This window comes from Aulonocara sp. 'chitande type north' Nkhata Bay, linkage group LG20, assembly GCF_057382095.1.
Source record: "Aulonocara sp. 'chitande type north' Nkhata Bay isolate Kocher_YH1m ecotype deep benthic linkage group LG20, A_spYH_male_GT1.1, whole genome shotgun sequence".
NCBI classification, from domain to species: domain Eukaryota; kingdom Metazoa; phylum Chordata; class Actinopteri; order Cichliformes; family Cichlidae; genus Aulonocara; species Aulonocara sp. 'chitande type north' Nkhata Bay.
In genome coordinates this window covers 16,184,924-16,209,188 of record NC_141363.1, presented here as the reverse complement: position 1 = coordinate 16,209,188, position 24,265 = coordinate 16,184,924, and the positions used below count along the sequence as shown (strand labels likewise).

Sequence of the window (24,265 nt, the reverse complement as noted above, 5' to 3'; positions counted from 1 at the left end):
CTGTGATTTGTTTCCTTTATTAAAAAAGAATATAGTATGTGACGCTCATGCACCAAAAACAAAAAAAAAGCCACATGAGCATTTTTGTATATTGATCAAATATATGCTCACTGTCTGGTGAGGCCTCAGAAACATATTGGAACACACACTTGAAAAAGGCTGTACCAAAAGCATATTTTTTCCAACAAGGCTATTTAAATGAACATTGACATTTTAGTCAAGCTTGTATGAAAAGTCCCACTTATATGAAACATAAATGGATTTGCTCTTTGAGGAAAGTGAAAAAAGACAAACATAAATAGTCTACAGTATGAAAGGGTGAGAGCTGGAAAGAGCTCCATATTCCACATAAATAAGTGACACCAAGAGTTGTGCACTAGAGTATGTGTTAAAGCAAACCACTTCCCTCCAAAAAATACTGGAGTTTAAATCTGAAATCCACGTGGAATCCATAAGTAAATAAACAGTAAACATTTTCACTCCAACTTTTTTTTTTTGCTTGCTTTCTCTTGAGCAAGTTTGACCTCTCACTGCAGGAAGTTCAACACTTTTCAACACTGAGAGTTAAAGTATAGAACTTTGCCTGTGGCCTTGGTCTCTGCGGGCGTGGTCGGGCTCTGTGAACGAACTCTACCTGCTCCTTCTTACCTGGGACTGCCTGACACCTCCCCCTGGCGGGGCTGAGCGCGCCGCCGTACCTCGTCAGGACCGAGGACCGAACTCACACAGGCAGTGCATCGAGCCGCTGCGGGACGAGCTCTGTTAGAGAGAGAGAGAGTGTGTGTGTGTCTGTGTGAGTCTGAGTGAAAGAAAACGAAAGAAATTTAGTTTAGCTCTGTATGTGTGTGTGTGTGTGTGTGAAGGAGCGAACAGAGCCAGCAGAAAGCTTCGGGGCAGGTGAGCTGTGTTAATTTTTGTCTTTCAAAACTTTTCTGTAAGGAAACTCCTCAGTGAAATCCAATAACTCACAACCACCAATGTCATACTGTTACAGTGAGCTTATGCTCCTCTGTTTGCTGAAGAGCAAGTTTATATAAACCTTGTCTTATTACTGTAGCCCAGGTGCTGCAGTAGTAAAACCCATGTATGGGCTAAAATGTGACATTGAAGACTGCTTTTATGCTAAGGCTAATTAATCTTTGTTAGCGCTTAGCTTGCGTTAATGATTACGTAGTGAGAATAAAATCAAAGGAATTAAAAGAATCTATAAATGAATGAACTTTTCTGCACCTTGTAGATACATGTAGCCAGAAACTGTTGACTACTACAACTGCTACTGTAGGTATAACCCCTAAAAATGATCCAACTGCGTTTTGTGTTTCATGTTTGAGGCTGGATTTTTATATGGGTTTTTATTGGTGACGCTAAAGCAAGTGCAGCAAAATCCCTGTTAACATTCACTTAGATAATATGATAATATGTATCTAGACACTGGAGGTTGTTTGACATTTTTTCGTAGGAAAAATAGTTTCTCTCTGCTCTATTATATCTGATTTAAACGTGCATAGAAGAGTGTGCATCCAAAGTTTGATTCACTTATAACTGGTACTTCTATAGTGTCTTTCTTCGCAGTCAAGTGCTTAAAGTACTTTCAAGTGTCATTCATTCAATCACACACACACACACACACACACACACACACACACCGCAAGGTATTAGTTGTCATGTCAGGTGACCTTAGGAGGCCACAAGCTAGTGCTGTTCTAGTGCTGCTTCCAAGCCCAGATAAATGTTTGCTCCATGAAAGACATCCTGTGTAAAATCGGTGCCAAGTCCTAGATATGGATATGGCAGCATACCTGGGAAAAACCTGAACAAGCACACCTTGACTAGTCATAGCACAGAAAAAAATGTGTTCATATCATTTTTTTTTATCATTAAATTGGAAAGCATATTTTGAGAATATTTGATCGCCATAGGGGAATGTATATATTTCTATTATGACTTTGATGAATATGAGCTTGTGTGTCCTGTAAAGTGATGGATGTGTGGACATGCTTTCTCACTGACACCACAAGTTTTCTTATGGCTGGGAGGCAGATTTCTGACACTCTTGCACACATTCCTGCCAGATTAACCAGCAGCTAAGATTAATGCGGAGCAGAGCTCATATTCAGCATCTAAAATAATGTGGTCAAACATTTGTTACAGCTACAGAGGTCATATAAAGAAGAAAAGACGGTGTTTGACAGTTACATTTCAGGAGCTTGACAAATATATTTGTTGGTACTGGCCCTTCATAATAGTGCTCAAGGAAGTGAAAAATAATTAAAAAGAAAACTGTGCCATGGCACAGTTTCTTAAAGTGAGTGATTCCATTGTTTACAGTAGTCTCATAGTAATATTGTATCATAAAGAAGCAAAGAGATTAATTGAGCTGTGGTTTGTTGTTATTTTAATCTCCCCAGTTTTTCCTTGGCTGTCCCTCCTCTGTCTCATCTGTCTGTTAGTACCTGATTCTGTTACCATGTTTATTGTTAATCTTCTTGTCTCTGTATTTTGATGGGTTTGTTATTTATTGTAAGGCCGTACAGAGTAATTATATAAAGACTTCTTTTTTATCTGTTCATATCAAGAAAAAAGCATTTAAATTACTGCCCTTGACATATTGTTCCTTGTAATTCAAAAAATGCTTTTTAGCATTAATTTCTTTTCATCAGCTTATCCTGGTATTGGCTGTGTTTGGAGGCACAGGGTCCCATGGCTCTTATAGGCTTAGTGTAGTTTTAATCAGGTTAGTACCTGGCCTGTCACCCTACTTCTATTTACAACTCTAACTAAGGGTTAAAAGGATCCATGAGCTACTCGGAGCTATAGTGGTAAACCAAGACATGTAAGAGAAACATATATTTGCTATCTGCTTTGGCTGATGGTGTACTAGTTAAAAATAGAATATGAAGTTTGTATTTTTAAGGGATTTTGTAGACCAACACTTTGGCATACACTCACTGGTTGATGACCTGGTTGATTCCAGGATGATTGCAGCCTCCAGCTGTGCAGTCATCATTGGTTATGGCTGCCTCTGATGGACACATCAACCCAGCATGTCTAAAGTAGTGTTCAGTAGGAGATATATTTAGACTAAGTATTGGCAAAGACACTGGATATGCTTCTTCCAGAAAGGCTGATGCTACTTTGGGAGTGTGGTAATGAAACATTTGCAGGTAGGGGTGTTGCCACAGAAAAGGCACAAGTGCAGACTGAAGAAACTCATCTCAGTACTTCTGTCTAGTTTTATTGCCACCAAGAATCATCAGATCAGAGGTGTTACTGTTCTGGACATGCAAGGTTGCAGGAACAGCTGGGATACCCATGACAGAATCCAGCATGGCAAAAACCCTGCCTCAGTCAGCCTCACTTAGTTGTTACATTGTAGCACTGGTGACAATGTGGTGTCTATGCTGTTTCTTATATACTAATATGGCTGTTGTGCAACTGAACTTGTTATTTGCAGTCTAATGACAAGAATCAAAATAAAAAGGACTTGAGGAGCAATAACTGACAGAAGAGTGCAGATAGAACTAAACACAGGAAATGACACAGAATGAAAAGGCGTGAAACACTGAGGGAATATAAAGAGGTGAAAGTAAATAAGACTCAAACTGAAGATATTTAATACTAAATATCTATACAGAACTTGAAACACCAAAAACATAAAACATTGGATCAAAGGCTGAGGAGCATGACAACAGCCCTAGTTCTTTCATAAAAGAACTCACACATGGTTCATTTAACAGAGAACTGGGTCATCATTTCAAAGAGGAACTTGTATATGAATATGAAAAGTAATGGGAGGATAATGCAAAGAAAAAAAATCACTAAAAGTCTAAAAATGAATGACTATCCATCAAAGAAATAGCAAAGACCTTTGGTTTGTTCAGTTGAAAAAAAAAGTGGTGTAAAAATGGTATAAATCCAGTAGATTTGCAAGGTGAAGAAACAAAACTTCACCAAGTGAGTCAGCAATGTTTTTATGACCAATTTGTACCGTTCTTCTGATGGCTGTTTCAAATCATCTTAAACTGGGTTCTTGAACATTACAATGGGTTCACTGTAGTCACCAGGCCTCAATCTAACAGAGAACCTTTGGGATGTGGCAAATCATGACCGCCAGCCCACAAATCTGCAGACGCTGTCATCTCAGTATTTGCAAATACATCAAGGATTTTCCAGCACCTGTGCCACGAAGACAAAGGGGCAGTTCCGAAAACAAAAGGTTGTCCAACTCATACTAGTAAGGAGTATCTAATAAAGTGTCACGTTAGATTACTTTTGTTTGCTTTTGTTCCTTAATACAAACCTATAAATAGGGCTTCTGTGCTCTTAGTCAGTCCAACAGAACAATAGGAATTTCAAATATTGTAATATAATAAAAACCTTTTTTTGCACTTTTATGTGCAAAAAATGTAGATGCCAATGAGCCACACAAGAAGCTGTGGAAGAAAAATTATTACAATAAGTGATACAGATCTGGTAATTTTGCATTATCTGCATGGCTAGCCTTTGTTGTTGGAATTCCATGCATTGTGTTAGCTAGCCAAGGCTGACAGAAGTCGGAGGTACATTAATATGTGACACTGCACTTCTAATAGTTCACAGGTAACACTGTTGTCTAGTGAACTGCAGCACTCTCTCGGTTATCTCTATAGGCACTACTACAAAGGTGTTAATGCTGAGCCACAACCTCACAGCTACCCTGTTCATCTCCACCTTGCGCCAACTAATCCTCGGTTTTTCTAGTCCAAACACGACTACGTTCGTTCGCATGTGTCTGCAACGCGCTGCAGGAGCTCCTCACTCGCTACTGTTTGGTCATGCCCTTGCGTGAGTTTTTGTCAGGCTTGTCAGACAGGCATGTCCCTTTGAGTTTATTTTGCTTTATATGGTAAAACACCAAAGACTTTGAACGATAACGCTCATTTCAGGTGATCTGATGCAGAATGTTGCTCGATTGTTTAGAGAGAAAAAACAAAATGTATCGGTTGTGTTTTGAAGGGGATTGCACGTTCACACTTCCCATTGTGTGTCTGTGTGTACACAGGTGGTGTGGAGCAAATGTAAGCCAAGCAGTAGGCGGTATTGGGTGTGCTTTATTTCATGCTTGTGTCAAGCAGCAGAGAAAATCTGGATAAAACTGTCTTTGATTGTGATCTTTTCTTTACTGTATAAAACGCGCCAACTGTCCAGACAGCATTATGAGATTTCCTTTGGCTCCCGGGGTGATGATCTGATGATTTATGCAGTGGTTTTGAAAGTCGTTTGAAGGCAGTTTTTCTTTAACTGAACTGTTTACTTTGAAGGTGTTCTGTGTGAGCAATTGGTGCATACAATTGTTATAATATGTTATAACGTGAGACTGAAGCAATAGAGGCTTAAATGAGGTCAGTGAGCACCAGATGCTCTGAAATAAAGGGGCGAACATTGACTGAGAAGGGCTGAGGCATTTAAGGCCGCTCATCTATAAAGCTGGAATTGTTAACTCACCTCCAGCTATATGGTAATAGAAAACCCAGCTCATTCTATTAATCTAAATATTAAGTTAATTTCCTTAAAGGGTAAGATTTAATCGTGTCCTTATTATAAACAAGTCTCGACTTCCATCACAAACTTTTCCTGTAGGCTTTTAAAATGTGTTGCATTTTGAAAGATGTGCTCCAAATAACTTCACAGTGACTTCAACATAGGCTTAATTTGATCTGAGGAGACACAGTTATTGTGGCTTTAAGGGATGTTAAAGTAATTTATGACCAATATGACTCATGTCTTGCAGTTCAGTGCAAAAAGGCTTTCATGTATAATGAGTGGGATTGAACCAGTATTAACAAAATGGAAAGACATGATCTTATTTGATTCCTACATACACAAAGTGATTTGGTGTATTTTTGGACAAGGATTCTATTAATATATTGTGTGTATTCCAGCAATGGACTTTCACATTTTTAATAAAATGTCTGTATGTTTTGTTGCGTTATGCTCTTATTTAACCTTGTATTTTTTATAGCTTGTATCCTTCATTTTCATACGGAACATCACTGTACATTAGACTAATTCAAGGGTGGTTTCAATCTTGTCTCAGTTCTTTGCTCTAAACATTTAGTCAGTATCATTAGAGGAAGTGAATTTGTACAAATTTAGGGAAAAAAGTTAAGCTGCTATATATGTAATGTGTATTTGTCTATATTGTATAGTTATGAAGCATGTTACAGTTGTAGTTCCAAAAATTGTTAAATATCTGTCTCTTTCTTGTAGATCTTTTCTGATTGCAGATTTTCAGAATTCAGAAACAGCTTCTTCCATACACTCTTTTATAATCAAATATGTTGTGTCCCATCCCAAATAGGAGATCTTTCCTAAAGTTTTAAAGTCTGAGGGGCATGGTGTGAAATAGATTACTTGTAATTCCTTCCTGAAAAACATTTCCTACAATATAATAGATTACTATGTAGGTGTTACTCTGTCTTTCTCCCACAGCCTGAAGGCATGCAGAGGGTTAGATTAATCAGTGATTCTAAAATGACAGACGGTGTGAATGCCAGCATGAATGCCTGTCAGTCTCTCTGAGCCCTGCTACAGACTGGGAACCTGTCTAGGGTTTTCCCTAACTGGGATAGATGCCAGCACCATAATAAAGATGATGGATGGATACCATTAATGTAAGTAGAACTTAACAGGATTCCAGGTCATTTGAGCCCGCTCTACAGCAACCGAAGTAATGGCAGAGAAGTAATTTCTTGAAGAAATCGTTAATTTTCATCTAATTTTAAATTTTAATTGAGATTTGACCAAACAAAAGTATGTATGGTTTTTAGTTTTTATAAATGATTTAGATAATTTGATTACAGATATTAAAAAAAAGTTAAAATACACATTTGAATAAACTAATAAACAGGGTGTAACAAATAACAAAAACAGTAACTAAGACAGCTAAATAAAGTAATTATTACAGAAGAAGAACACTGAAAAAGTTTAAAAATAGTCTGGCATAATGTGTGACATTAGTTGCTCTAAAATAAAGGCGATATATAAAACCCCACGCTGTAACCTTCTGCTTGGGCTCACATGTACATCCCAAGATATGGAATCACACTGTGGGTTGCCCCAGGTATCCCACAGCAGCTTGAATGGCGTGGGGGGTTGCGTTGTAGGGGTGGGAGCAGTTTCCATTTACAACGTAAGTGAGGATGTAGATTTCCCGCAGATGTTTAATTCAAGCATGTTCACCTCCAAAGCGCTCTTGCTGAGACCTGAAGTTTGTTTGTTCTGCTCTGGATTTCACTCTTTATTTGCTCGGATTAGTTCTTCACGCTCCATCAGAGGTGGTTTTATATTCATTTATACGGGGTCAAAGTTATGTCAGTAATTCTAGGTATAAGTGGTCATAATTTCTTTATTTGATCCCACACACCCACCATAATTCAGTATTTGATGAGTAACCCTGGTTATTAGCACTGTGGTTAGCACTGTTACCTTAAAGCATGAAGGTCCTCAGTTCAATTCCACCATCAGGCCGGCGTCTGTTTGTGTGGGTTCTCTCTGGGTCCAAAGACATGCACTTAGTGAGGTTAGGTTAGTTGGAAATGTTAAATTGCCCACAGGTGCGAATGGGTGTTAGCCCTGTGACTGGTGACTTGTCCAGGGTGTACGCTGCCTCTTGCTTAGACAGCTGGGTAAAAAAAGGTGACATTTTCTTATCAATAAATTATATAAATTATGTTCAAGGCCCTCTGCTGCTTTTTTTGTTTTATTGTCCTGCTTTAGACGACTATAACATTGCAGAAATGGGTTGTCTATGGGTTGTCTATACTACGGTACCATAAATATCGAGTCACCTGCCTGTTGGAAAGTAAACTTCCTCCAGGAAATGATCTGATCCCATTTTCAGCCCAACCTTGTTTTACAGCATGTTAACAACAGTGCCTCAAGCTGCAGTGTGTTGGCAGCAGTGATTTCAGTAGTTCGGCCTTCATTTCATGTGTACACAAACTCACAGACACACACACGCACAGAGTCAGGCTTATCATGTTATGGTTTTCAAGGATATGGGAACCTGGGTTTGTTTGGACTTGAGTGTAGAGATTCCTTGGCTTTGTCCGACCGCTATGCAGGAGTTATAGTGGTGGCACTGAACTTTCTGCAGGGTCCGTCTTATCTGTCCTATTGTAGAGATTGTGTGCTCGTCTGTGCCAAAGTCTTTGCTCAAGGTCTTTGACTGCCTGCAGTGAAACCTAACCAAAGACCTCTAAGTGTGATGATCATTGTCTTATTTGTCTACTTTAAGAAGAGTTCCAGGTTCAGTTCCTATTGCTTGCATATTCATAACAATGTTTTTCTTATATTTAAATACATCCATAAGAGCTTGCTACTTACAGCCTAAAACTGGGACACTTTGACCTATATAAAAATTTAAAAAATGAATAAAATGATGAAAGTCTGAAAATGTCTGTACATGCAGCTGAAACCACTGTCAACCCCTAAGTTGCCAATCTGATTTATTTTACTGTAGTTTTGTCTAACACCCAGACACCCGCATAGTTGGATTACAAGAGGATTGCAAGATATACGTTAAAAAGAGCTGCAGGCTAGAGTGTTAGAGGCATACTTGCAATTCTTTTTAATTTTTGATCTGCTCTTTTTTCTTTAGTTCTGTGAAAGTAGTGTCTTAGTTTGATCCCCCTCCCAATAATCAGACCCAACCAATATAACCCCATATATGCATAAATAGGCTGTTGATTTTCTTTACTCATCTCAGGTATTACCAGCAAAATAGTTGCATGTTTAATCATCTGGGAATTTACCCAGATTTATTTATTTATTTAGACAGAGATGGTGACCCCCCCCCACACAATGTTCAGCACAAAGTTACGCTGATGTATGCATGCACATGACCCACACACACTCATTTCAAATGCACATGCGTACTATCATGCATCTTCATGCACCTTTCTCTTTGCTAATCTATTCACAGCAGCAGAGTCACTTCTGTGATTTGAATGGAATTGAACTCTTTGACCTTATGCTTATGCTTCAGCTCAGTTTTATTTTCAAATCCTTTATTTTTTCAGTGGTTAGGATAAAAAAGGAACAACAAATTCTCAGCACATGCAATTTTGTGATTATACAAGTAGTCTTGTTTTAAAATATAAATTAAACTTTATTTTTAGAATAAAATAATCCTCTTTCTGGTAAATTGTTGATGAGAAGAAGATTATTGGCACGGTGTTATCTTTCCTGCTAAATATCGAGCTAAAGCAAGGAGCTAATTAGCAGTGCAACAGATTGACAACCTGTCCTTTCGCCCTGACAGCTGGATTGACAGCTGCATCTGTGGATGGATGGGTGAATGCTGCTTACAGGTTTGAAAAGTGAAACCAATGCATACATATCATAAACTAACATTTTTTTTATGTCAAACAGGGGCAACCCCTCTGGTCGCCAAAAGAAGTTTGTATAGCCTTTATTGTCACATGTCCAAAATGACACACGGGTTAATTTCATTTGGTTTGTAGTCACATTAATGAAAAAAACAAAATTAATCCCAAAGATGTTTCCTTTATACTTTGAAGAGATTTAGTCGGTCTCTTTTATGTTATTTAGTCATTTAGTTTGTACAGCACCTGACCTGAATATTTGGGATTTCTACCATAGAAAATTTCCTCTAAAATTTGCTCTTCAGTATTTTGGTGGACTTGTTATAATTTAATGCAGAGACAGGGCTGATCAGAGTAGATGTGGAAAATTCATCTTCTGCGTCGTTCTTCTTTCTAACTTCCATTAAAATGCTGTTATAGAGTCGCCTAGTTTGTATTAAGCTAAACTGATCAGACTGCCGGTACCACTCTTCTCAGTTTCTTTTGTCATTATTTTCCTTATTTTTGACATTAAATTTTCCCTCCTCTTCCATCATCCTCTCGTCTTCCTCTTCCTCATTGAACTGTCCCTCTCGCTCTTTTTCTCTGCCCTCATCTTCCTCTCTCACCATTCACTCTTCCAAGTGTCCAGAAGAAAGGGGTGGTGCATTCCAAAAGCCTGGAGACCATTCCCTTCTTTCAGGCAGTGGCCTGTAGAGTGACAGTGAAATTAGAATAAGAATAGCTGCCCATTCACCCCAGTGCCCTAGTGACGGGCTGGAGGGAGAGCAAAAAAGAGGGAGTGGGAGGGACGAGTGGAATGAAGGGGGTCCCTCAGACACGTTGCGTTCCAATTGGCCGGTGGCGTTCCCTGTGTTTTTACATCGCTGCCGTCGGTTGCACTTTCAAGTTTGTTTTACACATTTTGCCGCACATACACACTGCACATGTGCATGCATGCGGAAATGTACACATTGGGGTCCAAGGCTTGAACACGTGCACTGGAATACAGGAATCTACGCACTGTCAAGCAGGTTGGCCTCCAGTGAGCAATTCTGACCACGCTGTGCAGAGCAGAGTGAGGTGACCCATGGCTGTGTGAGTACAAGGCTGCTCTCAGTTAGTTGGATTCATCATGAATATTACACAGTTGTGTTTTTGTTGTTATTTTTTTAAGATAGGTTTTTCATTTGTGTAATATCAGCTAAACTCTGAATATATTTTGGGTATTTCTGTAGCTTGTGGCAAAGAGTTCAGATTAAAAGGCAACCTCGTGCTGTCGCCACTCATGTGGGCCACTTGTGTCTAAACTGTAAACTTTTAATCATGTAGCTGTTAAAATTTAAGATTAGTGCTACAGGTTGTTTTTTTTTCTTTGTTTTAACTCTTACCAAATGGCTTTTGCTAGAATGTAGTTTTGATCAAAACTGTTTATTGTCATCTTCATCCTTCCATGTAGATCTTGGATGGGTTAAATATAATATTACTGATTGACAAAATACCTCTTTGCAACTCTGCGGTGGCAAACAGGCATTATGATTCCTTGCAGATCTTCCCACTCTTAGACTGTGCAGTAAGTGGCCCCTCACTAACAGGGATCTAGTGTTTTTGGGACTTTTTTGTTTTTGAAAAAAAAAGAAGCACATCCATCTTACCTTTGTTGTAAGCCCATGAAGTTATGTGATTGATGGAAAGATGACTGTATGCCTTCTGCATTAATAACTAGTTTATATGCTCTTGATTTTAAACAAAACGTGTAAAACAAATAGATTTTTTTGTATTATAGATAAAAATCCAGCATTTTGTGTTTCCATTTTTTACTTGAGCATCCTACCAGTTCCATCGTCTAGACAGTAAATAGTGTCACATGTAAAATTCTGGTAGTGCATGAAGCAAATTATTATTGCAGTTATAAATAATAAGTATACTATTTTCTTTACAATCTAGCTCACCAAGTTGAGTAGTAAGGCTACTGCAGAGGCCCTGGTTCAAATTTATCCCAGGTTGTTTATTGTGTGTCTTCTCCCTTTATGTCTCTCTGCATGGATGTCTTAATAAAGGCAAAAAGTTTGCATTTAGGCAGCAGCTAAACTGTTCTAAAACGATATGCATATAACAAAGAAACCCTGCAGACAGTCTCTTTTTACATTTTGTTTATCATGAGAAACAGACCGCACATAGTAGAAATTTTCTCTACCAATACAGAAAACTTGATACTTTTTTTCTTTAGAGATCAATAAACTTTTTGTATCCTTTGATATTTTTCACATGCACAAAAAGTATCTCCTGGATTAGCAAGCAAAGTTGAGCTTTCTGGGCAATTCTTTCATATTGAAAACCTTTGTGGGGCAATAAAATCTGTCTCCCTCTTAACTAAGTAGGTTTATGTAGGGCGAAAGAAATCAAGGATGTGACATGCTTTCTAAATACACTTAGTCTTTTCATTTATTCTGGTCCTCTTGCCTTTTTGATAACCACTTTTACTTATCTCAGAGTAACATTTCAGACTATCTAACATGAGCAATGTAGACACTGGTTGGTTCTTTTCAGTCAAGACCATCTATCTTTCCCATACTACTACATCACAGCAAAGCCTGGAGGTTGTGTTGTAACATCAGCTGTTACCACAGCACTGAGTAATTATTACTCCAACCAGCCAAGACCATTGTTAAGATCTGTAAGGGACTCTACCACCTGCCTTGACTGACAGTGGTTAATACTCTAGTTTATGGACAAACAATGCCTCTGTGTATTGTGGTGTTTTACTGTGGCCTAAATGTTTTATTGATTTCGTTCTCTCACAAATTATTTATGTGTGTTACAGGCAAAGAGACAGCCTGTTGTCCATCATGAATGTTCATCTGAGCCTCCTCATGCTGGGTGAGTAGAAGTCAGACATGTGTTTAGTCTTTTTCTGTGGGGTGAACAAATTCCTCGACCTGTGTAATAAGTACTGAGCTCTCTTAGCAAGAGCTCCGGTGTGCAGTGACCAGGACAGAGTGTTTATTACCTCTACTCCCAGGAACTTGTTACCATCTCCACTATCATGCTGTTGATAAGGAGTGGTGTTACCGCCCTGGCCGCTCCTGAAGTTGACAACGAGCCCTTTGATTGTAATACAGCATCTGCATGTTTGTGTTTTTATCATCCAGATGTGCTTGGCTCTGTTGTATTACAGAGGAGATGGCATCTGCCGTAAAGTGATTTGAGCGGTATGCAAACTGTAGTGGGTCAAATGCAGGAGGGAGGCTGGAGACAATGTGTCTCTCAAAGCACGTCATCATAAAAGGAACACTGTGGGGCAGTAGTCATTGAGATGAGTGACTGTGGGTTTTTGATGCCAGCAGTCTTAAAGCAGGAAGGTACAACAGTGGTCCAGCAACAAATTGAAGATGACTGTGAGAACTGACATTAGCTGGTCATTACTGTTCCTGAGCCCCTGTCCTGGCATATTAGGACTGCTTATGTTCACTCTCCTCAAGGTCTTTCAGACATAAGTTGTTGTAAGATTGACTGTCTGTTCATGGTATGTTTTAATCTCATCTAGTTTATCTTGTTAAATAGGTAAATAGTGGAGAAATGTGTTTTTGTGTGTACGGGGAGAATGGGGCTGGGGCAATTGTCTCTGCCAGTCTTTCTGTAAAGTCACTGCATGCCACTTCCTCATAGGTCCTTTATAAAGTAAACTCACTTCTTATTGTAACAGCCGATGCCTTAGGCATTAAAATATTTCCTCTATTGTCATATTCTGAGTAAATTTAACACCAGAACCGCAGGTTCAGAATAGACAACATAATCTTCAGTGTACACTTAGGATGAATTCCTTCTCTGAGGGAAAATTCTTTGAGATGTTTGTTTAGAATTAAATTTAAAAAGATTCCTGAAACCTGCCATGATGATATTTGTGGAATGATAGGCCACTGACAGGAGAGCTAAATCAGAGGACTTGCAGGCCTAATAGTACGGTTGTGCGATACTTTTTAGGGCCACACAAGAGCATAGCCACCATTTCACTTGTAAGATTTACCCCCTGGTTAGTTATGCTGTACTTTTATAAGTTAAAGGGAAATTGTTATATATTTTTAGCCACTCACACACATGACAATAAAGACTGATTACATATTTTATGCTTGCCATTCCTAACTCGCCTATTCTCAGGTATCTGGGTCAGTCTCTATGTTGATTATTAACTGGAGGAAGGAACCATTCATACGTGCAGGGTCAGAAACTAAACTTTAATAATAATGAGCATGAACTTTGCTTCATCTGGTGATACATATTTGTGAATAAATGAAAGCATGGAAGGATCAGTTTAACAGTCATTGAATATCTAGGATGGATGATAATTTGCTTAAAACCTTTCATATTTTAATATTTGTAAATATTGTGTAAATATATAAAGGTATATGTAAATATGTCTGACCTCTGCATTAAATATCCTGCAACAGTTAGTGAGTGTGCTTCCAGGAGATGAAGCAAGTTTAGAACTTGATGTTGTTGCTGACTTTCAAGCTCTGTTTTTTCATATATCATTGCATATATTTATTACATACATATATTTTACCATTAACTGTCTTCTTTGTATTCACTCCATTCACTCCATTCTTCATCATGCCCTCCACACACAAAGCACTTTTTTCCCAGTGGGAAAAAAGATAAAGGAGATGAAGTAAATGAGCAGTTCTTCAAGTGCAGCTATATAATAATAATAATAATAATAATAATAATAATAATAATAATAATAATAATAATAATAAAAAGGACATAAAAGGAGGTACACTTTACTCACTTTACTCAAAGCAAGAACCTTGACAAGAAGGCTGTTCTCGAAAAAATTTATTTCTTGCCAGGAAAGAAGCTCTGAAAAGCAAAACTGGTTAAACATTTATATTTAAAAGGAACTAAAGCTGCAGCCACCTCACTGACTTTCCATTTACTATCCTGTCGGTCTTAATTAAGTGATACCCTCCCATTCCAAGAATCTAATATATTCTGGTGAAATGTAGAATGTTGATTGTAATCTTTTGAGAGGACCAACAAATTTGCATCAAGGAAAAAAAAACCTACTGTAGTTCTTTTTACAAGAATACTGAGTGTCAAAAAACAGCCAGGTAAAGAATGTGCCTCGCACAAACAGCAGCTGGTTTGCCTCCATGTGATTATATGTAGCACTGGCACATGGCAATGAAACCCACACCATCCACTTGAATACAGCCTTATAGCAGGAATGCAGGAACATGAGGAAAATGTTATTCATGACAGAAAACATTCCTGGTGTTAGATGCATAGACATAAGTGATGCATACACAGATGGTACAGATGCTTAGAATTGCTGCCACCAGCCTGTTTCCAAGCCGCTACGAGTCCTCCATTCTTCTCCTGCAGTATATCTACTCTTCTCTATGAACATGTCCCCCTTATTCAATTGTTATTTCCCAAGAGACAGTTTTTTACTGATCGCAATATAGTCCATACAAACTGTTGATCAAGTATGGAAAATTTAAAATGGTTGGATAAAACTTGCAGCCAGTTTGACATTTCGTACAAATACAGCCACTTAAAATGGCCAGCTTATTCATAGCAGAACAGGATCCTTGACTGATCCCAACTGTGACGCTGTCAGCACTGATCCCGTAGAGCAGGGGTGTCAAACTCCAGTCCTCGAGGGCTGGTGTCCTGAAACACACCTGAATAAAATGAGTAGGTCATTAGCAAGACTTTATAGAACTTGACTGCAAGCTGAGGTGACAATTCAGCCATTTGATTCATGTTACGGCAGCTTATGAGTGAATGAACATGGTGCAATAAAAGTACTTCACAACCCCAGGTCAACCCATGCTCATGTCTGCTAATGCGATTCTAGAATTTTTGTGCAATCGCCCCTCTTTTGATTTTGTGTTCATTTAGAAGCAGGAAATTAGAGATCATACAGATCTTTATGTATTTGACACATTGCTGCAGTTTAACTGATTGGTTTGTATCATCTGGCTTCATGAATATAAGCTGGGTATCATCTGCATAGCAAAGAACATGTATCCTATGGGTTCTGATAATATTGCCTAAGGGAAGCATTGTGTAATGTAAATGGAAGTGGTCCCAGCACAGACTCCTGTGGAACTTTGTGACTAACTTCTGTGCATGTGTAAGAATGTGCATGCACAAATTGGAGTCTATTACATGGATATGATTCAGACTACTGAATTCCTTTAAATCCATCTCTGTAGTAGAATATTGTGGTCAGCAGTATTGAATGTCTAACGGGACAAGCACAGAGATCAGTCTGCTGTCAGATTCAATGAGAAGATCATTCATATTCTTCACTAGTTCTGCTTCTGTACTAAGTTAGCTCAGTTAGCTGTTTTACAACTACTCTGTCATTTTTGATAGTGTAAGTTTTAAGTATAAAGGTAGGCACTACACAGGTGTATTATTTGTCACCTAATTATATTAATAGAAGGCAGTTATGAAGATGGGAATTATCTACAAGAGACCAAAATAACTGGTGAAGTTGGTACTAAACACTACAATCATTATAATAAGATGCTTCAATGCAATCAGCCACAGTCACACAGTAATTGTGGGTACTGTGAGTATAAATGCATTTGCAAATAGATGTACAGTATTTAAAAAAAGTCCTCAACAATACACACACTGAAGTCTTACATGCTAGTCAGGACAGGTAAAACCAAAGTGTCTGTAGCCCACACAAAGAGAAAGATCCACGCTATTGTCATGTCTGAGGTGCTAGAAGCATCTCAAAAATTAGTCTGCATAGGATGATGACTTTGCCTTGTAATTACCAAAGCAAATACAATTTTCTACCCTATCTTACACAGATTGAGGAAAGACATTAGTCAGAGCACTTTTGAGAGTGGCTTATATTCAGTAGCATTCTTTGCATGTGTGGTCTCCTTCAAAACACAAACTCAGTCATTAATTAAAACACAGGCTAAATCAGTACTGAGGTATACATGCCTAGACAGAGTGTTGGGAGAGGATCTCTTGGCACATTTGAATGCTGCTTTTATCATAGTCTCTATCAGTCTTTATATTTCCAATAAAATTGTCGTTGTCGTGCCAAATTTTCCCTTTTAAAAAAACTGCCCTTTTTTGAAAACCTGATGTAGGTAATTATCAGAGTACATTAAATGCACATTTTTATTTCTTTGCGCAGCGTGACGTGACTCAATTTTAATTTGGATTCTCATATTTTGTTTTACTCTAAAGCCAAATTTATTACAATGTCTGTTAAGAGGGTTTCCATGTACAGTGTTTTATGGTGCCTCACCTTGGACAGGTTATTTGATCATACCTTTAAAGTGAGGTCAGGTGAAACTCAGTTATACCTCTTAGTCATACTCTCTGTGTCTGTATTGTTAAATAGTTATCAGAGTAGTGAACTGGAACATAACTCTTAATTTTTAGCTGCGCCAACGACAAATATAAAGTTGAAGGTTTTTCTGCTTCTGAAAGAATGTATTTAAGCTTAAAACACAGTTTACCTTCCTGCATGTATGTAAGTGTGTTTTATGTTTGTCCAGGGTGTGTCTGCTCTTTATCAGTAGTCCACAGGTTTGCCTTGCAGCACGTTTTTGTACATTTCTGTATGTGACCATTGTACATGTTGTGGCATTTTAAATGTAAACCTCTTTCCTTTTGCTTTAACATGTTCTGCAATATGCTAAAAGCTTATTGTGTATTTCCTGGTATATTATAGTAGAATAGTCTGTAGTACCGCCAGGCATTGTTAATGTTTCACTGGAATTCAGAAAATCTTCCTCTGTTAATCTTGTACTTGAACTGATTCCAAGACATTGTGTATGTGTCTGTGTGTACAGAGAGATTGGAAGAGCTGTAGTCTTAGTTACTTTGGCCTGAGTAAACCAGAGAATCTTTAGGTTTTGAAAGCAAATATTTAATGTAAAATGATTTCCACAGTTGTCTTTTCAGCTGCAAAATGCAATTGCTTTACTCTACAGTATGCATACTAAGCATACAAAAGGATTTTCCCAGTTTTAATCTGGAACAAATCATGGGAGCTAGATCTGCAGTTTACTTTTTGAAGATCTAATGAGGAAACCTGACCTTCAGCTGAGAGCCAGTAACATTGTCACTACTGTGATTCTGTCATTGAAACTTCAGAAGAGCAGTCTGATGCCCAAGTGTTTTGGCTTGTGAATCTAATATGAAGATCCGCTACTGTAACAATATCTCTGTCTTTAAAGTGGAAATGCACCACTTATTTCACTGAATACAGTATTTTTTAACACAAAACATCTGCACCCTTTATATCAAAATTGCTATATTTCTATATTTTATATATATATATACATATATACATACATGTATATACATATATGTGTATATATATATATATATATATATATATATATATATATATACATATATACACTTATATATAGCTATATATATAGCTGACTATATATAGATATATAGATATATAGATATATTTAAAAAAACAAACACCCAGCACGCCCCTGTGGGTGGTTTATCCTTCAAGCTCGGGTCCTCTACCAGAGGCCTGGGAGCTTGAGGGTCCTGCGCAGTATCTTAGCTGTTCCCAGGACTGCGCTCTTCTGGACAGAGATCTCCGATGTTATTCCCGGGATCTGCTGGGGCCACTCGCCTAGCTTGGGAGTCACCGCACCTAGGGCTCCGATTACCACGGGGACCACCGTTACCTTCACCCTCCACATCCTCTCGAGCTCTTCTCTGAGCCCTTGGTATTTCTCCAGCTTCTCGTGTTCCTTCTTCCTGATATTGCTGTCATTCGGAACCGCTACATCGATCACTATGGCCGTCTTCTTCTGTTTGTCTACCACCACTATGTCCGGTTGGTTAGCCACCACCATTTTGTCCGTCTGTATCTGGAAGTCCCACAGGATCTTAGCTCGGTCATTCTCCACCACCCTTGGGGGCATCTCCCATTTTGACCTCGGGACTTCCAGGTTATACTCGGCACAGATGTTCCTGTACACTATGCCGGCCACTTGGTTATGGCGTTCCATGTATGCCTTGCCTGCTAGCATCTTGCACCCTGCTGTTATGTGCTGGATTGTCTCTGGGGCATCTTTACACAGCCTGCACCTGGGGTCTTGCCTGGTGTGATAGACCCCAGCCTCTATGGATCTTGTGCTCTGAGCTTGTTCTTGTGCTGCCATGATTAGTGCCTCTGTGCTGTCTTTCAGTCCAGCTTTGTCCAGCCACTGGTAGGATTTCTGGATATCAGCCACCTCCTCTATCTGCCGGTGGTACATACCGTGCAGGGGCCTGTCCTTCCATGATGGTTCCTCGTCTCCCTCCTCTTTCTTGGGTTTCTGCTGCCTGAGGTATTCACTGAGCACTCGGTCAGTTGGGGCCATCTTCCCAATGTATTCTTGGATGTTCGTTGTCTCATCCTGGACTGTGGTGCTGACACTCACCAGTCCCCGGCCCCCTTCCTTCCGCTTAGCGTACAGCCTCAGGGTGAAACCCTCCATGCATGGTAAGGAGCTTTCTTGTCTTTATGTCAGTGGCTTCTATCTCCTCCTTTGGCCAGCCTATTACCCCAGCAGGGTACCTGATCACGGGCAGGGCGTACGTGTGGATGGCCCGGATCTTGTTCTTACCATTCAGCTGACTCCTCAGGACTTGCCTGACCCTCTGCAGGTACTTGGTGGTTGCAGCTTTTCTAGCGGCCTCTTCATGGTTCCCATTTGCCTGCGGGATCCGCAGGTACTTGTAACTGTCCTCTATGTCTGCAATGTTGCCTTCTGGTAGTTCAATCCCCTCAGTTCTGACTACCTTCCCTCTCTTTGTTACCATTCGACTACACTTCTCCAGTCCGAACGACATTCCAACGTCATTGCTGTATAGCCTGGTAGTGTGGATCATTGAATCGATGTCTCGTTCACTCTTGGCATACAGCTTGATGTCATCCATGTACAGGAGGTGGCTGACAACTGCTCCGTTCCGTAGTCGGTCTTGTTAATGATCTCACTGAGGGGGTTCAGGCCTATGCAGAACAGCAGTGGGGACAGAGCATCTCCTTGGTAGATCCCGCACTTGATGGTGACTTGTGCTATGGGCTTGGAGTTGGCCTCTAGTGTTGTGCGCCACATCCCCATTGAGTTCCTGATCTTTCACAATTCTAGGCATTCCAGTATCCAGCTGTGGGGCATTGAGTCATAGGCCTTCTTGTAATCAATCCAGGCAGTGCACAGGTTGGTCAGTCTGGTCTTGCAGTCTCGGCTGACTGTTCTGTCTACCAGTAGCTGGTGTTTTGCGCCTCGGGTATTCTTGCCAATTCCTTTCTGTGTCCCGCTCATGTATTGACTCATGTGCCTGTTCATCTTAGCCGATATGATGCCTGACAGGAGCTTCCATGTAGTACTGAGGCAGGTTATTGGTCGGTAGTTGGAGGGGACCGGTCCCTTCTTGGGGTCCTTGGGGATCAGGACCGTCCGGCCTTCGGTTAGCCATTCCGGGTGTCTCTTGTTAACTAGCAGCTGGTTCATTTGTGCTGCCAGACGCTCGTGGAGTGCAGTCAGCTTCTTCAACCAGTAGGCGTGAACCATGTCGGGCCCTGGTGCTGTCCAACTCTTCATACTGGAGACCCTTTCTTGGATATCTGCCACTGTGATGGTTACTGGACCCTGTTCAGGGAGGTCGCTGTGGTCTGCCCTCAGATCCACTAGCCACTGAGCATTGCCGTTATGGGTTGCATCCTTCTCCCATATGCTCTTCCAGTATTGCTCGGTCTCCGTTAGTTGGCTAACCTCCCTCCGTGCTACTTTGATCTTGCCCTCTAGCCTCCTTCTCCATGGAGGGTACTGCCCCTTGTGGCTGTTCAACTTGTAGCCAAGCATCTCCCTGATCACTGCTGCCGTATTGTAGATCAGCTTGTTAGTGTCGGTATTGTCCGTAGTGCTGCATTAACATCATCTAGCAGACCTTCTGAGGGTACTTCACGTAATCTTGGTAACCGGCTACGGGGGATCCAGGTTTCAAGCTTGGCCATGATCCTATCTTTCAGGTCAGTTCCTCTCGCACTCAACGATCCTTCTCCTATCGCACTTGGGGCTATGTACCCAATCTCGGGTCGGGGTGATGATATCTCCCCCCTGACCTGGCGTCCTGACTCTTCCTTGCCGTAGCATTTGTGTTGTACCTCGTCAATCTCTAGCTGTGAGAGCAGTCCCTTCTTTCGAATGTTGGAACACTGAGCTACTAGTTGTTTCGCCGTCATTGTGGATGTTGGGTATCAAAGAATCCATAGGTTCATCATCCTATTCATGTCTGTGGTAGGCTTGTTTACACTTAGACCCCCGGAGAGCAGTCATTTTGGTTTTTTACCTTAGACCCCTGCGGAGTCATCATTTTGCGTTTCTACCTTTAAAAGCCGGAGAGCAGTCAGTCAAATGCTGGAGTCATTCATATGTATATTAGGTCGTTACCTAGGAATTCTGGAGGGAGGGGAGTGGGGGTGAGTGATTGAGGGGGTGGGGGAGTGGAGTGTTGCATGATGTCTTGGAAGCGGTTTCGTGCCATAGTTCCAGGTTTCCCAGGTTTGCTGACCAGCAGTCATTTACCGATGGAACCCTGTAAACCCCCCGCAAGATGACAATTGCAATAAATGCCATTAGTTCAGGGAGGTCCATGAACCAATGAACATGCTCCATGCACCACTCAGCAGGCCATTTGTAAATATGTGTACAAATGGTTGGTTTTTTGTACTGTTTTTATCAATAAATGTCAGCAACAAAGGACATACAAAGGACATGTGTTGATTTCTCCCTAAGATGGCAAACTGAAACACTGAAACACTCCACTCCCCCACCCCCTCAATCACTCACTGAGTGATTGAGGGGGTGGGGGAGCTGCTAAAAGCGGTGAGCTTCCTTTTGTGTTTCATCTTGATGCATTCTCAATCATCCAGGGAAACAAATCTCCAAAAGTCACCAACTTGGAGTGTTTCAGTTTGCCATCTTAGGGAGAAATCAACACACATGGGTGTATGTCCTTTGTTGATGACATTTATTGATAAAAACAGTACAAAAAACCAACCATTTGTACACATATTTACAAATGGCCTGCTGAGTGGTGCATGGAGCAAGTTTTGGGTGGCTTGCGACCTAAAATCCAAGTACACAGATGCAAAAAAAATCAGGCCACTGTGCGATGTGTTCACTGCTACAGGTACACATGTGGTAAATGCAGACGACAGAAACCGTGGCAGTGCCAGGATTGTGAGTGATTGCTGAAAATGTTGAAATGTACTCACTCACTTTTTATCATTATTTGTAAATATATGTACAAATGGTTGGTTTTTTGTACTGTTTTCATCAATAAATGTCAGCAACAAAGGACATACAAAGGACATGTGTTGATTTCTCCCTAAGATGGCAAACTGAAACACTCCACTCCCCCACCCCCTCAATCACTCACCCCCACTCCCCTCCCTCCAGAATTCCTAGGTAACGACCTAATATACATATGAATGACTAGCCAATTTAGCTTCCACTTCCACCATTTGACTGCTCTCGGGTTTTATAGGTAGAAAGGTAGAAGCCACTTCCACCATTTGACTGCTCTCGGGTTTTATAGGTAGAAAGGTAGAAGCCTGGGGATGCTAGTGTTTAGCATAGGGGGTCTAGCCTTAGGACCCTTACTGGATACAGACGCCCCAGGCAGGAATCGAACTTGCGATCCTCTGTTCCAAAGGCGTGTAGTCTAACCACTACGAGATATATATATATATATATATATAAAAGTGGACAAACATCTTGAAAAAGGAGGTACACCAGAGAGATAGAAGGCAGGAGAATAAACCAGCTGTTCTCCACAGAACGAGCAAAGGTGTACTCTCAGTGGCAAGGGAACAATAAGAGAACAGCACCACCAAGGCTGGAGACGGAGCAATACTGGAAGAGCATATGGGAGAAGGATGCAACCCATAACGGCAATGCTCAGTGGCTAGTGGATCTGAGGGCAGACCACAGCGACCTCCCTGAACAGGGTCCAGTAACCATCACAGTGGCAGATATCCAAGAAAGGGTCTCCAGTATGAAGAGTTGGACAGCACCAGGGCCCGACATGGTTCACGCCTACTGGTTGAAGAAGCTGACTGCACTCCACGAGCGTCTGGCAGCACAAATGAACCAGCTGCTAGTTAACAAGAGACACCCGGAATGGCTAACCGAAGGCCGGACGGTCCTGATCCCCAAGGACCCCAAGAAGGGACCGGTCCCCTCCAACTACCGACCAATAACCTGCCTCAGTACTACATGGAAGCTCCTGTCAGGCATCATATCGGCTAAGATGAACAGGCACATGGGTCAATACATGAGCGGGACACAGAAAGGAATTGGCAAGAATACCCGAGGCGCAAAACACCAGCTACTGGTAGACAGAACAATCAGCCGAGACTGCAAGACCAGACTGACCAACCTGTGCACAGCCTGGATTGATTACAAGAAGGCCTATGACTCAATGCCCCACAGCTGGATACTGGAATGCCTAGAATTGTACAAGATCAATGGGACCCTAAGAGCCTTCATCAGGAACTCAATGGGGATGTGGCGTACAACACTAGAGGCCAACTCCAAGCCCATAGCACAAGTCACCATCAAGTGCGGGATCTACCAAGGAGATGCTCTGTCCCCACTGCTATTCTGCATAGGCCTGAACCCCCTCAGTGAGATCATTAACAAGACTGGCTACGGATACCGACTACGGAACGGAGCAGTTGTCAGCCACCTCCTGTACATGGATGACATCAAGCTGTATGCCAAGAGTGAACGAGACATCGATTCACTGATCCACACTACCAGGCTATACAGCAATGACATTGGAATGTCGTTCGGACTGGAGAAGTGTAGTCGGATGGTAACAAAGAGAGGGAAGGTAGTCAGAACTGAGGGGATTGAACTACCAGAAGGCAACATTGCAGACATAGAGGACAGTTACAAGTACTTGGGGATCCCGCAGGCGAATGGGAACCATGAAGAGGCCACTAGAAAAGCTGCAACCACCAAGTACCTGCAGAGGGTCAGGCAAGTCCTGAGGAGTCAGCTGAATGGTAAGAACAAGATCCGGGCCATCAACACGTACGCCCTTGCCCGTGATCAGGTACCCTGCTGGGGTAATAGGCTGGCCAAAGGAGGAGATAGAAGCCACTGACATAAAGACAAGAAAGCTCCTTACCATGCATGGAGGGTTTCACCCCAAGTCCAGCACCCTGAGGCTGTACGCTAAGCGGAAGGAAGGGGGCCGGGGACTGGTGAGTGTCAGCACCACAGTCCAGGATGAGACAACGAACATCCAAGAATACATTGGGAAGATGGCCCCAACTGACCGAGTGCTCAGTGAATACCTCAGGCAGCAGAAACCCAAGAAAGAGGAGGGAGACGAGGAACCATCATGGAAGGACAGGCCCCTGCACGGTATGTACCACCGGCAGATAGAGGAGGTGGCTGATATCCAGAAATCCTACCAGTGGCTGGACAAAGCTGGACTGAAAGACAGCACAGAGGCACTAATCATGGCAGCACAAGAACAAGCTCAGAGCACAAGATCCATAGAGGCTGGGGTCTATCACACCAGGCAAGACCCCAGGTGCAGGCTGTGTAAAGATGCCCCAGAGACAATCCAGCACATAACAGCAGGGTGCAAGATGCTAGCAGGCAAGGCATACATGGAACGCCATAACCAAGTGGCCGGCATAGTGTACAGGAACATCTGTGCCGAGTATAACCTGGAAGTCCCGAGGTCAAAATGGGAGATGCCCCCAAGGGTGGTGGAGAATGACCGAGCTAAGATCCTGTGGGACTTCCAGATACAGACGGACAAAATGGTGGCGGCTAACCAACCGGACATAGTGGTGGTAGACAAACAGAAGAAGACGGCCGTAGTGATCG

The 24,265-nt window shown here is 41.3% G+C and overlaps 1 protein-coding gene across 2 annotated transcripts in view; it reads left to right on the top strand.

Moving 5' to 3' along the window:
- Nucleotides 1-726: 726 nt before the first annotated feature.
- lamb2l (laminin, beta 2-like) overlaps nt 727-24,265 on the top strand; it is a 68,173-nt gene continuing 44,634 nt past the window's right edge. The window contains exons 1-2 of one of the 2 annotated variants that reach the window (XM_086277134.1): nt 727-897; nt 12,172-12,227. In XM_086277134.1, coding sequence (XP_086133260.1) covers nt 12,197-12,227 — 31 coding nt within the window. In that variant the 5' untranslated portion in view covers nt 727-897; nt 12,172-12,196. Of the gene's footprint in view, nt 898-10,197; nt 10,446-12,171; nt 12,228-24,265 lie in introns of those variants that run through there. The other variant, XM_086277133.1, reaches the window with a different exon arrangement.